This window comes from Hemiscyllium ocellatum, chromosome 4 (genome assembly GCF_020745735.1).
Source record: "Hemiscyllium ocellatum isolate sHemOce1 chromosome 4, sHemOce1.pat.X.cur, whole genome shotgun sequence".
NCBI classification, from domain to species: Eukaryota; Metazoa; Chordata; class Chondrichthyes; order Orectolobiformes; family Hemiscylliidae; genus Hemiscyllium; species Hemiscyllium ocellatum.
Window position 1 is genome coordinate 49,072,469 of NC_083404.1, and position 16,965 is coordinate 49,089,433.

A 16,965-nucleotide genomic window follows, 5' to 3' on the forward strand; every position below is an offset into this window, starting at 1 on the left:
GATTCACCTGTTACATGTACTTGGTGTTTTCAATACAGTTTAATATTAACACCAATTTTGATTTTTTATGTCTGTGGCACTTTAGATTTTATTGTTAAGTCCAGAAGTTGAGAGTGTATTGATAATAAATGAGTTTAAGTGGTGGTGGCTCATTTACTAATACTGTAGAATTATAATGCATGTGCAAATGACCTGTATTTTTTCAATGATTGTCCTAGACCCATTATGAGGCCCTTAAAAAGAACATCGGTTGCAGGTTTCCCAATGTCAACATGTGTTTGGTGATGTCCTCACAGGCTTTAATCTCACTCGCTCCTGCCATCTCAGGATCATGTGATCTGGTGCACCAACTGCCTTGGTATCTCCTTCTTTTTGAATTCTTGGTTGCAACCCATCAGGTCCAGGCGACTTAGGTTCCAGTGATTCCTTTTTGGTTCCTTTTAATTTTTATCATTGAAGAATGAGAGAAGCAAGAATATGTTGTGGAACTAGAGGCAACCTTTTTATAGGAAGGGTAGGTTCAGCACCAGGCAGCCAGCCAGTTAGGCCTAGTAAGAACTCTGTTGATAATCGTTAAATGTGGCTGACTGGCAGCTCTCTGCTGGCCTGCAGTTTCCCAATGGAATAAGGGATAATTAAAGTATCTGGATTGGTGGGAAACTGGAGAGGACAAGCAAACTCTGCATGCCAGGATGCAGATACAACCAAAGGTTGATCTGTACAGGTAGAACCCCTCACCTCACTCCCAGCCACCTCCCCAGCCCCTGTTCCCATTCCCCATCATTGAGTGGAATGCCTGTTTATTCCTTTGAAGAAGTAACAAAGAGAATTAATGAGGGCTGAGCGGTGGACACGATCTAAATGGACTTCAATAAGGCATTCGACAAGGTTCTCCATGGGAGACTCCTGAGCAAGCTAAGATCTCATGGAGTACAAGGAGAACTAGCCATTTGGATACAGAACTGGCTCGAAGGTAGAAGACAGAGGGTGGTGATAGAGGTTTGTTTTTCATATTAGAGGCCTGTGACCAGTGGAGTGCCACAAGGATCGGTGCTGGATCCACTACTTTTCGTTATTTATATAAATGATTTGGATGTGGACATGGGAGGTATAGTTAATAAGTTTGCTGATGACACCAAAATTGAGGGTGTGGTGGACAGCGAAGAAGGTTACCTCAGATTACAACGAGATCTTGATCAGATGGACCAATGGGCTGAGGAGTGGCAGGTGGAGTTTCATTTAGAGAAATGCGAGGTGCTGCATTTTGGGAAAGCAAATCTTAGTAGGACTTATACTCTTAATGGTAAGGTCTTAGGGTGTGTTGCTGAATAAAAAGACCTTGGCGTACAAGTTCATAGCTCCTTGAAAGTAGAGTTGCAGTTAGATATGATAGTGAAGAAGGCGTTTGGTATACTTTCATTTATTGATCAGAGTATTGAGTACAGGAGTTGGGAGGTCAAATTGTGATGTACAGGATGTTGGTTAGGCCACTTTTGGAATATTGCGTGCAATTCTGGTCTCCTTCCAATCGGATCAATGTTGTGAAACTTGAAAGTGTTCAGAAAACATTTACAAGGATATTGCCATGGTTGGAGGATTTGAGCTATAGGGAGAGGTTGAATAGGCTGGGATTGTTTTCCCTGGAGGCTGAGGGGTAACCTTATAGCGGTTTATAATATCATGAGCGGCATGGATAGGATACGTAGAGAAAGTCTTTTCCCTGGGGTGGGGGAGTCCAGAACTAGAGGGCATAGGTTTAGGGTGAGAGGGGAAAGATATAAAAGAGACCTGAGGGGCAATCTTTTCACTCAGAGGGTGGTACATGTTTGGAATGAGCTGCCAGAGGTAAGTGGTGGAGGCTGGTATAATTGCAGCATTTAAAAGGCATCTGGATGGGTATCTGAATAGGAAGGGTTTGGAGGGATATGGGCCAGGTGCTAGCAAATGGTTAGGATAGGATTAGGTTAGGATATCTGGTTAGCGGGGAGAAGTTGGACTGAAGAATCTATTTCCTTGCTGCACATCGCTATGACTCTATGGTTTTTAACATTTTTGACCTAGTTGGCTGAAGGGCATTTTATATTGAAGCATGCTCTCAGTTACTAATCCTTTCCTGTAACTGATGTCTCCTCACAAGCTGGAAGACCTCTGATTGCTGCTTCAGTTTTGAGAAGCTGCCCACAAGCTTCATCAGACAGGAAATTTGTCTCCGTGCCGACTAAGGTGTTTCCATAGTCAAATTCCAATGAATGACTGTTTTCCCCTGCGAAGGGGATTTGTGATCTGGAAACAATTCTGTGACCCACTTGCAAGACAAAATGTCAGTCCAGAGTGATGGTGAAGTTCTTTTTGGCAGTAGTTAGTTAATTTGGGTATGATGTCACAGGAGCAGTATGAACCTGCTCACAATGTATCTGTGTTCCAACCAGATTTTCAGGGTGGATGCTATTGTGGAATATGTTTCTTTATAACTTCATTCAGCAATATAGTTATCCATGGAAAAGCTGTCATGTTGGACTAATGGAGGCTGATTGGCCTCCCTTGGTTGATGGATCCATACTTGCTTATAAGTGCACATTAACCTTGAAAGCAGATCATACCCTGTTACAAAGCTGGAAGTAAATTATAGACTACTAATGATTTGCTACCAGAAAACCAAGATTTCTTGTGGCTTTGTGGCATGAAATTGTAATTTCAAAGATGAAAATACCTCCTGTTGAGAAATTGTATAATGATCCCAAAATTGAATGTTACAGGGGAAAAAAAACAGGTATCAAATGGTCCAATATGACCCGCGCCATTGAAATGTTGATTTTATACCAGACCTATGAATGCATCATTTTGGTTTGGCTCATTTAGTTTAAGCATGCAACCTAACACATGTGCAGGTTGGAGGCCTGTTTCAGGCAAATTTACCTAATTGGTCTGTGCGTGACCACATCATCATCATGCATACTGCCACTGACAGCAACTTACATTTATATAGCAGCTGCAATATAATTAAATGTCTCAACATGCTTCACAGGAGCGTTATCAAACAGGGTTTGACACTGAGTCACATAAGGAAATACTAAGGCTTTTGCTTCAAAGCTTGGTCAATGTTCTGAGGATCATTTTAAAGGAAGAGAGGGAAGAAGCCAGGAAATTCCGGGGGAACAAATCCCAGACCTTTGCATCTAGGCAGCTCAAGGCATGTCCATCCATGCTGAAGTGATTTGGATACAGGACATGCAAGAGGGCTGAATTGGAGGAACTCAGAGCTATTGGATGGTGCTGGGCTGCAGGAAGTTAAAGAGATAAGAATGGGACATGGAAGCGTTTGAAAACAAGAGTGAGAATTTTAAAATGGGGCTTTGCCAGTACAGGAGCCAATGAAACCAGCAAGCACGGAATTGATGGATAAACACTTGTTGGAACTTAGGAAACAGAGACAACAGATGCAGGAGTAGGCCATTCTGCCCTTCGAGCCTGCACCACCATTCATTATGATCATGGCTGATCATCCTCAATCAGTATCCTGTTCCTGCCTTATCTCCATAACCCTTGATTCCACTATCCTTGAGAGCTCTATCCAACTCTTTCTTTAATGAATACAGCGACTGGGCCTCCACTACCTTCTGGGGCAGAGCATCCCACACACCCATCACTCTCTGGGTGAAGAAGTTTCTCCTAATTTCTGTCCTAAATGGCCTACCCCTTATTTTTAAGGTGTATCCTCTGGCTCGAGATTCACCCATCAGCAGAAATATGTTTCCTGCCTCCAGAGTGTCCCAATCCTTTCATAATATTATATGTCTCAATCAGATCCCTTCTCAGTCTTCTAAACTCAAGGGTATACAAGCCCAGTCATTCCAACCTTTCAACATAAGATAGTCCCGCCATTCCAGGAATTGACCTCATGAACCTATGCTACACTCCCTCAATAGCCAGAATGTCTTTCCTCAAATTTGGAGACCAGAACTGCACACAATATTCCAGGTGCAATCTCACCAGGGCCCTGTACAGCTGCAGAAGAACCTCTTTGCTTCTACACTCAGTCCCTCTTGTTATGAAGACCAGCATGCTATTAGCTTTCTTCACTACCTGCTGTACCTGCATGCTTGCCTTCATTGACTGGTGTACAAGAACACCCAGATTGTACAGCCCCTTTATCTAACTTGACTCCATTTAGGTAGTAATCTGTCTTCCTGTTCTTGCCACCAAATACATTTATCCACATTAAACTGCATCTGCCATGCATCTGTCCACTCACCTAACCTGTCCAGGTCACCCTGTACTCTCCTAACATCCTCCTCACATTTCACCCTGCCACCCAGCTTTGTATCATCAACAAATTTGCTAATGTTACTATTAATACCATCTTCTTTATCGTTAATATATATTGTAAAAAGCTGCGGTCCCAGCACTGATCCCTGTGGTACCCGACTGGTCACCGCCTGCCATTCCGAAAGGGAGCCGTTTATCACTACTCTTTGTTTCCTGTCAGTCAACCAATTTTCAATCCAAGTCAGTACTTTGCCCCCAATACCATGCGCCCTAATTTTGCTCACTAACCTCCCATGTGGGACTTTATCAAAGGCTTTCTGAAAGTCCAGGTACACTACATCTACTGGATCTCCCTCGTCCATCTTCAGAGTTACATCCTCAAAAAATTCCAGAAGATTAGTCAAGCATAATTTCCCCTTCATAAATCCATGCTGACTCTGACCTATCCTGTTACTGCTATCCAGATGTGTTGTAATTTCATCCTTTATAATTGACTCCAGCATCTTTCCCATCACTGAGGTCAGACTAACTGGTCTATAATTTCCTGCTTTCTCTCTCGCTCCTTTCTTAAAAAGTGGTACAACATTAGCCACCCTCCAATCCGCAGGAACTGATCCTGAATCTATCGAACTCTGGAAAATAACCACCAACGCATCCATGATTTCTAGAGCCACCTCCTTCAGTACCCTGGGATGTAGACCATCAGGCCCCAAGGACTTATCAGCCTTCCGACCTAACAGTCTCTCCAACACCAATTCCCGGCAAATATAAATTCCCTTCAGTTCAGGTCCTTCAGCCACTGTTACCTCAGGGAGATTGCTTGTGTCTTCCCCAGTGAACACAGATCTGAAGTACCAATTCAATTCTTCTGCCATTTCTTTGTTCCCGTAATATCTTCCCCTGTTTCTGTCTTCAAGGGCCCAATTTTAGTCTTAACCACTTTTTCCCCTTTCACATACCTAAAAAAGCTTTTACTATCCTCCTTTATATTTTTGGCCAGTTTACCTTCGTACCTCATTTTTTCTCTGCGTATTTCCTTCTTAGTAATCCTCTGTTGTTCTTTAAAAGCTTCCCAGTCCTCTGTTTTCCCACTCATCTTTGCCATGTTATACTTTTTCTCTTTTGACTTTATATGTTTCTTAACTTCCCTCATCAGCCACGGCCACCCCTACCACCTCATAGGATCTTTCTTCCTTTTTGGAATGAACTGATCCTGCATCTTCTGCATTATACCCCAGAAATATCTGCCATTGTTCCTCCACTGTCATCCCTGCTAAGGTATTGCACCATTGAACTTTGGCCAGCTCCTCTCTCATAGCTCCATGGTTCCCGTTATTCAACTGAAATATTGTCACTACCCGATTGTACCCCCTCCCTTTCAAATTGCAGATTGAAGCTTATTGTATTATGGTCACTATGTCCTAATGGCTCCTTCAGTTTGAGGTCCCTGATCAATTCTGGTTCGTTGCACCATACCAGATCCAGAATTGCCTTCTCCCTGGTAGGCTCCAGCACCAACTGTTCTCAGAATCCATCTCGGAAGCACTCCACAAAGTCTCTTTCTTGAGGTCCAGTACCATCCTGATTCTCCCAGTCTACCTGCATGTTAAAATCCCCCTTAACAACTGCAGTAACATCTTTGCAACAGGCCAATTTCAGATTCTTATTCAACTTACACCCTACATCCATACTACTGTTTGGGGGCCTGTAGATAACTCCCAAGGGGGTCTTTCTACCCTTAGAATTTCTCAGCTCTATCCATACTGACTCTATATCCCTTGATTCTAGGTCCCCCCATGCAAGGGACTCAATATCATCCCTTACCAATAGGGCCACCCCACCCCCTGTGCCCGTCAGTCTGTCCTTACGATAGCATGTATAGCCTTGAATATTCATTTCCCAGGCCCTGTCCACTTGAAGCCATGTCTCAGTTATCCCCACAATATTGTAGCTGCCAATTTCCAAAAGAGCCTCAAGCTCATCCATCTTATTTCTAATACTTCGTGCATTCATATATAGTATTTTTAATTTGTTACTGCCCTCACCATTCCTATCGACCCCTATTTCACTCAGCGTTACGGCATGATCCCTTTGAGAGTTTTGGATGAGCTCCCGTATATGGAAGGTGGAAAATGGGTCAGTTTCCAAAGTGCTCAGCAACCTCACAGTGACCATTGGAGATATATTTTCATTATTTTCTACAGTATTGTGTGCTCCACATTAAAACTGGAGTCTGTTGACTCTTATTTAATGGGACGCTTGAGAAGCCCTCAAGAAAGTAGAGAGATTCTGTTCAGTTTCCCATTCAAACAATTTCAGAAACATGATGTTCAAGTGTGAGGAAACTGCTTGCCAGTTGAATAATTTTTATTTTATTATAAACATTGAACTGCAGTGTTTCACAATGTTGAATTAGGATGTTGTAAAGGTTTATCAGAAAGGTACCAAGATGATTCTCATGCTAAATGTGAGTATTGATTTACCTTGTTTTAAGTAAATTTTGAACATTAGGTTGGAAGTCACACTGAGTGATGCCATCAAATGAGTACATGAAATGTTTGTGTAGGATTGCTGTTTTAGGAAATGTTACACTGAAGTTGTGTCAGACCAAAACAGGAGAGGAAAAGGAATAGCAGGATCTGTGGAGAGGATTCAAGGAAATAGAGTAGGTGAAGGCTTAATATGAAGCACAACACCTGCGCAGACGAATTGGGCGGAATGGCCTGTTACTGTGCTGTAAATTGTCAGCTATGTAATTTTGATAATTGAAGCATGTAATTTCGAAGCCCATGCTTTTGATCTGTTTGAACCTTACATTTAATTTAGTTTATTTTTTACCAATTACAAATATAAGTACTGCTACACTTCGAATATAAATATCCAATAATTTATTTTATATTTATATATGGGGTCTGAACAAATGCCAAGGATCAGATTGTGTTCATACCCTGCATATGATTCACCCTAGGGGGTCCACCATGATTTAAACAGCAACTTTTCAAACTTGACATTTAATCCTTGTCTATAAATCACTCAAGACCTATTATTCATTATTATAAGGGCACAGTATTTTTTTTATTATGAATAAAATGAAATACAAATGCAGTGAAATATGTAATGGCATTTCTACAGACATCTCAATACTGGCCTGCATGCTTTCCCAGCTACAAATAACACAAAAATGCAACAGACAGGACTGTATTATATCTGAAAAAGAGAAAAAAGAAGTTAAAAAATTGGTGTTTCGTTTTAAAAAAGGCAAAACATATATGAACATATCTTTAGATTTGAAATATGGTCCAGCAGTTGTATAGTGCCTTTAGACAGTTGTGTATGAATAATACAGTTCATTTCCTTGTTGTTATATGTTATGCCCGCTGTTTCTCCCTTTGAAAATTGTTTGGAAAACTGCATCATCACGATCTGATTAATATCTCCTCAGGTACTCATTCCCACAATGTAACAAGACCAATACTTTCCAAAAGCTTTTTTCTTAATGTCTCAAAATTTTCTGCACACTTTAGAATGTGCAGTGCATTTTTGACATATGAGAGCAGATAACTTTTTTGATATTCATTTGACAAAGTGAATAAAGAATTTAACATGTGGGTGTCTCAAGCAAGGATGGCATTTATTGCCAGCATTAGCTGCCCTTGAGAAGGTGATGCTTCTTGCACTGTGTGTTTAGGTACACTCACAGTGCTGGTAAATAAGGAATTCCAGGACTGACATTGCAACACTCAAAGACAGGCAATATATTTCCAAGTTACATACATGGTATGTAACTCTGAGGATAGCTTGAAGGTGGTGCTGCTCCCATTGGTATCAATTCAGGAAAAGTCAGTCAATGGAATAATTTTCAATAATCAGTTGATGGGAGTAATCTACTCTTTGTACACGCCAGATATATCTTCCATTGATTTCAGGCAAGCTTTACAATGACTGGAAAATCTGCCCCAATAGATTAATGTTTACCAATTGAAGAGAAAACATAAGACCATAAGACTTGGGAGCAGTATGAGGCCATTCAGCCCAAGGGGCCTGCTCAGTCATTCAAAACCTCCCTCCCTAAGACCCAATGCCTCTCTACATTTAAAGTACTCTTTAAAACCTGCTTCTTTGGACATTGTGCACAAACATATCATTTTGTGACTCAGTGTCAGGTTTTTTTGATTTATGCTCTAGTGAAGTACAGTGAAGTGTATAAAATTTGCTATATAAATGTAACAATATTGTATTGTTTCTTCTAGGGGTAGTTGTTTGAGGAGAAGTAGGCAGGTGATTGATGGGAACAGGTTTACTAGCCTTGCCCTAGTTGTACAGGAAGGAGAGTAGAGCTGAGCTGGGGCATACACTTTTCATTGTATATTGTAACAAGATACATATGAAAACAAATAAATCAAATCAAATATTGCCTTCCTGCACCGGAGAACAGTGCATTTTGCCGTGGCAATCAAGATGTTGGTGTTAACAACATCTGGAAAATAAATCATCCAAGACCACCAACCTAAGAGGGTAATCTGAAATGAAAGGAGGAAATAGAAAGGGAAATGACAAAAGGATCAGTGGAAATATCCACCACAGATGAATTGCACAGTTTATGTTCACCAGTTTCACAGAAGTGAAGCCCCATCTTGATCTGTTCTGAAGTTCTACCCATCTTCAAATTAGAGAATGGCACAGTACGGAAGAAATGCTTTTAGCCTATTGTACTTATTTCAGGAAGAATTTTAATGGAAATTGAAGGGTGAAGATCAGTAACTGTGTAATGTTCTTATCTCTCACTTTAGGTTTTACCTTCTCAAAATGATCTTCAACCAGGAATGGTCCTAGTCTTTGAGCTCTTTCTGCTCCACGGAATTAGTACAAGTATTGAACAGCCAGTGGGATGGGGTGCGTTTCCCATCTGCAACAGCCAGTTGGAGATTTTGCAAGGAAAATACAAATGTCCCCTTTTAAGGGGACACAGGGACTCCAAAATCGATGAATTCCGAAAAATTGAAGACCTTATATCATCAGATATAGATCACTGGCTGAGTAACCTCTATTTTCAGGTACAGCATTATGAAAATGGTAATTGAAATTCTTTGGAGTTCCATCTCAGTAGCAAGCATAACACTGACATATTCACATGTCTAACAACTGATGTGCTTCAGTTGCTGTCATCATAGTACGTTATTCCTTATAGCGTGTGGTAACATTTCACTTCCATTGCTCAATTGATATGGCCTGTGTGCCATCAGAGTTTGCTGTAAAGCGGGAGTTGTATAAGGCAGACCAATATTAAGTTCCCTCTTTATTGTTTCTTAGTCCTCCAGGGAGAACAAAGGGAAAATGGAGCATACAGTAGTTGTGTCAGGTTGTGTATTCCCACAGCTCTGCTGCAGGAATCCCAATGAATCCCCCCCCCCAAAAAAAACATGTCGGGATCTGAGCATGAGCTACTTTGGAGCTTGGTCCAATTATCAGTATGATGTTATTAAGGCAGGAGTGGGGATTTTCAGCTTCTAACTTTATCCTTGGAGTGCCCAAATAGAAAGGTATTGGCAAAACAAATTTGGGGCAGATGTTGTATAGATACACTTTATAGAGTGTTGAGCCTATCATTCTGGTCCATTTCTCCCTGAGATTAAACATACCTCCCACTATGAACTTACATTAGTTGAGTTAATCTGAATAAATAAAGGATTTAGTATAAAGAGTTGGGAAAACTTGTGACCTAACAGAGATGTCCAAAATAATGAGGGATTTTAATAGAGCAGTTCATTGTTTCCTTTGCAAAATAATCCACCAAGAGGGTGCTTCACTGTAGCAAATTGCTCTGATCAATGTGAAGAAGCTGAAGTTGTTTGTGTGAACAATATAGGTTTTGTGTGGTGCTGAATTCGTCTATAGCTTGTGTTATTACTTTCCTGAGTGGCAGCTTGGAATGGTTATAAAGCGATGGAATTAAATCACTCACTGGCCTGGTCATGCTTGTGAAGGAGTTTATCTGCAAATCACCTTGTGTCATGTAACACAATTTTGCCATAGCCTCTCTTGTGAATCTGGTGTGCAGCATTCACAAATTGGGGTACATATGTTTCTTTGAGTTGTCACCCCGGAGTCTTGAGTACAAAATCTCAACTGATTTGTACTTCTATTTGTTATTTGTAAGTAACAGAGATTAAGGAAAATGAATTCTGTTTACTTGTAAATCTCATTCAAATTTATTTAACAGCTCATATTACAGCTAACAGTTCCAGATAACTATGCATGTACCTAGGCTATATTGTTTGCTTTTGCTGCATTGGACTTCTGTACAGAGTGGTTTTTTATGTGCTTTCATCCTGGTACTTGGCTTATTAACATGGTTACTTCGATAAGCAACCTCTTAAAGCAATTATACAATGCTGACGTTCCAGTGTGGTATTGAAGAAATGCTGGATTCTCACCCCCTCAGGTACAAAGATCTTGCATTGCTATTTTGTTGAATGAAAATATTGTCCTAACTAACGTTTATCACTCAGTCATCATCGCTAAACAAAATAAATAATCTGCTCAGTTAAAATAGTTGTTTGTAAGAGGCTACTGTGCACACTTTTTCAATGTTCCAGCAATATCTGCACTTAAGAAATACTTCATTGGCTATGAAGCACTTCGCAATGTACCAAAGTTGTGAAAATTTATATTTTAAGCCAAGTCTTTCATACTTATTGGATGCATTCAAAACAGAACTGTGTACCCTAAGGTAGGTGGTAGTTCCCTCTACTCCCCACTGCCCTGGTCTTCCTTTTCTGGAGAATATATATATAGGGATTCCTGTGTGCTGTTATTAGGGTTCTAACTGGAAAAATAGCAATGCTGATGCAATTGACTGAAAATGGCTATTGGTGTCATGAGCCAACTAAAATAATAGGAAAAAATAGTTTTTAAATTTTCAGTCCTTTCCTCTTCTAAAACTCTTATAATCTGCATATTCAAGTGGCAATGTTCCCAGCAACCCTTGGCAGCCATTGTTTCTGGGCAGCCATGTGGGAAATCATGTGCAAACTAGGGCATTGATGTACTTCAGTCTTCATTTACATGGATCCAAATATCTAGTGTTACTGGCATCTTTGAAAACTGTAATAGGAAAGCTGAACAAAAAGAATCTGATACAAAAACAGAAACTGCTGGAAAAACTCAGCAGGTCTGGCAACATCTGTGGAGAGAAAGCAGAGCTAACATTTTTCAGTTCATTTTTTTGTTTAATGGAGAATCTGATATCACTTATCTCTGCTCCTTCTTGTTGATAGAGCCTAAGTGATGCCCATTTATTAGATTAGGGCAACCTCCAAGAATTTGTCAGGTGAGATAATGAAAGTTGAAAGAAGGATGGGATGTGGGGAATCTGGATAGAGATGAGAAGAATCTGTTCTAGAACAGTTGATCTTCCATAATTACACCAGCACCACTCCCCACCTCTTCCTCCGCTACATTGATGACTGCATTGGTGCCACCTCGTGCTCCCGCGAGGAGGTTGAGCAATTCATCAACTTCACCAACACATTCCACCCTGACCTTAAATTTACCTGGACCATCTCTGACACATCCCTCCCCTTCCTGGACCTCTCCATCTCCATTAATGATGACCGACTTGACACTGACATTTTTTACAAACCCACCGACTCCCACAGCTACCTGGATTACACCTCTTCCCACCCTACCTCTTGCAAAAATGCCATCCCGTATGCCCAATTCCTCCGTCCCCACCGTATCTGCTCCCAGGAGGACCAGTTCCATCATAGAACACACCAGATGGCCTCCTTCTTTAGAGACCGCAATTTCCCTTCCCACGTGGTTAAAGATGCCCTCCAACGCATCTCGCACCTCCGCCCTCAGACCCCACCCCTCCAATCGTAACAAAGACAGAACGTCCCTCGTGCTCACCTTCCACCCGCCGACATTTCCGCCACCTCCAAAAAGACTCCACCACCAGGGATATATTTCCCTCCCCACCCCTTTCCGCCTTCCGCAAAGACTGTTCCCTCCATGACTACCTGGTCAGGTCCACGCCCCCCTACAACCCACCCTCCCATCCTGGCACTTTCCCCTGCCACTGCAGGAACTGTAAAACCTTTGCCCACATCTCCTCCCTCACCACTATCCAAGGCCCTAAAGGAGCCTTCCACATCCATCAAAGTTTTACCTGCACATCCACTAATATCATTTATTGTATCCGTTGCTCCCGATGCGGTCTCCTCTACATTGGGGAGACTGGACGCCTCCTAGCAGAGCGCTTTAGGGAACATCTCCAGGACACCCGCACCAATCAACCACACCGCCCCGTGGCCCAACATTTCAACTCCCCCTCCCACTCTGCCGAGGACATGGAGGTCCTAGGCCTCCTTCACCGCCGCTCCCTCACCACCAGACGCCTGGAGGAAGAATGCCTCATCTTCCGCCTCCGAACACTTCATCCCCAGGGCATCAATGTGGACTTCAACAGTTTCCTCATTTCCCCTTCCCCCACCTCACCCTAGTTCCAAACTTCCAGCTCAGCACTGCCCCCATGACTTGTCCGGACTTGTCCTACCTGCCTATCTTCTTTTCCACCTATCCACTCCACTCTCTCCTCCCTGACCTATCACCTTCATCCCCTCCCCCACTCACCCATTGTACTCTATGCTACTTTCTCCCCACCCCCACCCTCCCCTAGCTTATCTCTCCACTCTTCAGGCTCACTGCCTTTAATCCTGATGAAGGGCTCTTGCCTGAAATGTCGATTTCGCTGCACTTTGGATGCTGCCTGAACTGCTGTGCTCTTCCAGCACCACTGATCCAGAATCTGGTTTCCAGCATCTGCAGTCATTGTTTGTACAACAATGCAGAGTGTTGAGTGGACCCAATAGTCCTTCTGTATTTCATGAGAGTAAAACTTCAGTTTCATCCAGGCTGGTTTTGGACTTAATGTAAATGTGTTATGAGGCAAAACTGCGGATTTCAATTAGTTTAACTGAGAATCATTTAATTCAGTTGTCTGATGTGAATTAAAACTGAGATTCACGGGGTGAAAGGCTACTATTGTAAACCATTACACCATTTAGTTCCTATCCCCGTGATGATTAGCACATGAAAGATAGAGCATTCACTATTCTAAATCAATACCAATATATTTAATATATGAATATTACACAGAGAACATATGAATTAGTTTAAATGAGCTAATTATCATTGAAACAAATATGTAATCTATCAAATTTATATCTTATAAAGATTAAAGATTTTAATAAGAAGAAATCAAATTAACATAATGTAATGCCTTCTATTGATCAGTGATGAACTGTGTACCATAAAGGCTTGTGTATCGGTGCCATCCTAATAAAGATTTGTCATGTACATTAGCAGGTAAAAACAATGACTGCAGATGCTGGAAACCAGATTCTGGGTTAGTGGTGCTGGAAGAGCACAGCAATTCAGGCAGCATCCGAGGAGTAGTAAAATTGACGTTTCGGGCAAAAGCCTTTCATCAGCAATTTATTCCTGAAATTTTGCCCGAAACATCGATTTTACTGCTCCTCAGATGCTGCCTAAACTGCTGTGCTCTTCTAGCACCACTAATCCAGAATCCATGTACATTAGCAGGCAGGCCCAGGAAGAAAAGATGGAATCACACTTCCAAGCTGATAGGTCGTGACAATTTAGTTTTTCTGGGTGGGTGGGATTTAATGCCCTCCTTCCCAGTGGGTTTGGTGGTGATTGATTGATTGATTGATTTATTGTTACATTTACCTAAGTACAGTGAAAATCTTTGTTTACGAGTAGTACAGGCAAGGACATACTCATCATAGGGTAAACAAAACTAGACACAGACATACAAATTGCTTTGCACAGGGTGAGTACTAGGCAAGGACCAACATTAGCAAGATCAATGTTATTTAAAATTAGAGAGTACATTCATCAGTCTAATAACAGCAGGGAAGGCGCTGTTCTTGAACCTGTTGGTGCCTGCGTACAAGCTTCTGTATCTTCTGCCTGATGGCAGAGGTTGTAGTAGAGCATTGCCAAGATGTGATGGGTTTTTGATGACGTTAGCAGCCTTTCTGCAGCAGCGAAACATGTAAATGGAGTCCATGAATGGGAGGTTGGTTTTCGTGATGGTCTGGGCTGTGTACACAGTGTTCTGTAGTTTCCTACAGTCCTAGGCAGAGCAGTTGCTATAACAGGCCATTATGCACCCAGATAGTGTGCTTTCTGTGGTGCATCTGTAGAAGTTGTGAGAGTCCTTACGGATATGCCAAATTTCCTGAGGAAGAAGAGGCATTGTTGTGCCTTCTTGACCATTACATCTATGTGAGAAGTCATGGACAGACTGTTGGGTAACATCACTCTTAGGAACTTGATGTTCTTGACCCTCTGAACCTTAGCTCTGTTGATGTAGATGGGGGCATGTTCTGCTCCCTTCTTTCTGAAGTCAATGATAAGTTCTTTAGTTTTGCCAACACTGAGAGAGAGGTTGTTCTCATTTCACCATGTTACCGAGCCCTCTGCGGTGTACTTAACATAAGAACCTAAGAACTAGGAGCAGGAGTAGGCCACCTGGCCCTTCGAGACTGCTCTGCCATTTAATAAGATCATGGCTGATTGTTTTGTGGCCTCACCTCCACTTAGCTGCCTTCTCACCATAACCCTTAATTCCTTAATTGTTCAAAAAATATCTACCTTAGCTTTAAAAAGATTTTACTAAATTAGCAACAACTACTTCACTGGGCAGGGAATTCCACAAATTCACAACCCTCTGGGTGAAGAAGTTCCTCCTCAATTCAGTCCTAAATCTGCTTCCACTAATTTTGAGGCTATGCCCTCTTGTCCTAGTTTCACCTGCCAGTAGAAACATCCTCTCCACATCCATCTCATCTATTCCCTTCATAATTTTATGTTTTCATAAGATTCTCCCCTCATTCGTCTGAATTCCAATGAATATAGTCCCAGTCTACTCAGTCTCTCCTCATAAGCCAACCCCCTCAAATCTGGAATCAACTTAGTGAACCTCCTCTGCACCCCCTATAGCGTCAGTGCATCCTTTCTGAAGTAAGGAGACCAAAACTGCATACAATATTCTAGATGTGGCCTCACCAACACCCTATACAGCTGCAACATAACCCCTCTGCTTTTAAACTCAATCCATTTAGCAATGAAGGACAAAATTCCATTTGTCTTCCTAATTACCTGTTGTACCTGCAGACCAACCCTCAGTGATTCATGCACATGGACACCGAGGTCCCTCTGCATAGCAGCATGCTGCAACTTTTTATCATTCAAGTAATAGTCTTTTTTACTGTTACTCCTACCTATGGATGACTTTACATTTATTAATATTGTATTCCGTCTGCCAGACCATTGTCCACTCACTTAAAGTATCTATGTCGTCTGCAAAGTTTCACAGTCCTCTGCACACTTTGCTCTGCCACTCATCTTAGTGTCATCTGCAAACTTTATCACACTACATGCGGTCTCCACCTCCTAATCATCTATGTAACTTGTAAATAATTGCGATCCCAATACTGATCCTTGAGGCACACCACTAGTTACTGATTGCCAACTAGAATTTATCCCCACTTTTTGCTTCCTGTTATTCAACCAATCCTCTAATCATGCTAATACTCTACCTGTAATGCAATGCATCTTTATCTTATGCTGTAGCCTCTTGTGTGGCATCTTGTTGAAGGCCCTTTGGAAATCTAGATACACCACATCCACTGGGTCCCTGTTGTCTACTGTGCTCATAATGTCTTCATAGAATTACAAAAGATTAGTCAAGCATGATGTGCCCTTTATGAACCCGTGCTGCGTCAGCGCAATGGAACAATTTCAGTCGAGATGCCTTGCTATTTTTTCCTAGATAATTGAGTCAAGCATCTTCCCCACTACAGAAGTTAAGCTAACCAGTCTATAATTACCCATCTTTTGTCTACTTCCCTTCTTAAACAGTGGCGTCACATTTGCTGTCTTCTAATCTGCTGGAACTGTCTCAGAGTCCAGCGAATTTTGGAACATTATCCCAAGTGCACTTCCTATTTCTCTCGCCATCTCTTTTAGTACCCTGGGATGTATTCCATCAGAACTAGGAGACTCTGTTAGCTTGGCCGACACTACTTCTTCCATGATAATGATTGTTTCCAGGTCCTCACCTACCTTTGTCTCTTTGTCAATTACTGGCATGTTATTCATGTCCTCCACTGGGCGACTGACACAAACTACCTATTCAATGCCTCGGCCATTTCATAATATTCCATGACTAAATGCCCCTTCTCATTCTTTAAAGGACCAATGTTTACTTTAGCCACTCTTTTTTGTTTTATATTTTTATAGAAACCTTTGCTATCTGTCTTTATTTTCTGTGCTAGTTTTTTCTCATGTTCTATCTCACTTTTCCTTTAATCGGATGGGGAATCCTCCTGCCTTCCCTTCTCCTCCCACATTAAATGTGTGATAGAAAAGCCCATGGACAGCCTTCATATCTTGCCACTAATTGAGACCCTAAAGTGGAAATTTCATACCATATAAAAGCTTTAATTCACTGCTGCAACTGTGATCACAGTGGTGCCACCAAGCAAATGGTGGGTGGTAGTAATCTACTGGTGCTATCACTGGGCAAGTGATCCAGAGACCCAGGTACTGTTCTGGGCACCAGGGTTCAAAAGGCAGGCTATTGTCGTGAAGTGCTAGAATGTCTAC

General features: G+C 41.8%; 1 protein-coding gene across 1 annotated transcript in view; it reads left to right on the forward strand.

Moving 5' to 3' along the window:
- Positions 1–6,348: 6,348 nt before the first annotated feature.
- ofcc1 (orofacial cleft 1 candidate 1) overlaps positions 6,349–16,965 on the forward strand; it is a 181,053-nt gene continuing 170,436 nt past the window's right edge. The window contains exons 1-2 of the mRNA XM_060824012.1: positions 6,349–6,402; positions 9,057–9,320. Coding sequence (XP_060679995.1) covers positions 6,349–6,402; positions 9,057–9,320 — 318 coding nt within the window. The remainder of the gene's footprint in view (positions 6,403–9,056; positions 9,321–16,965) is intronic.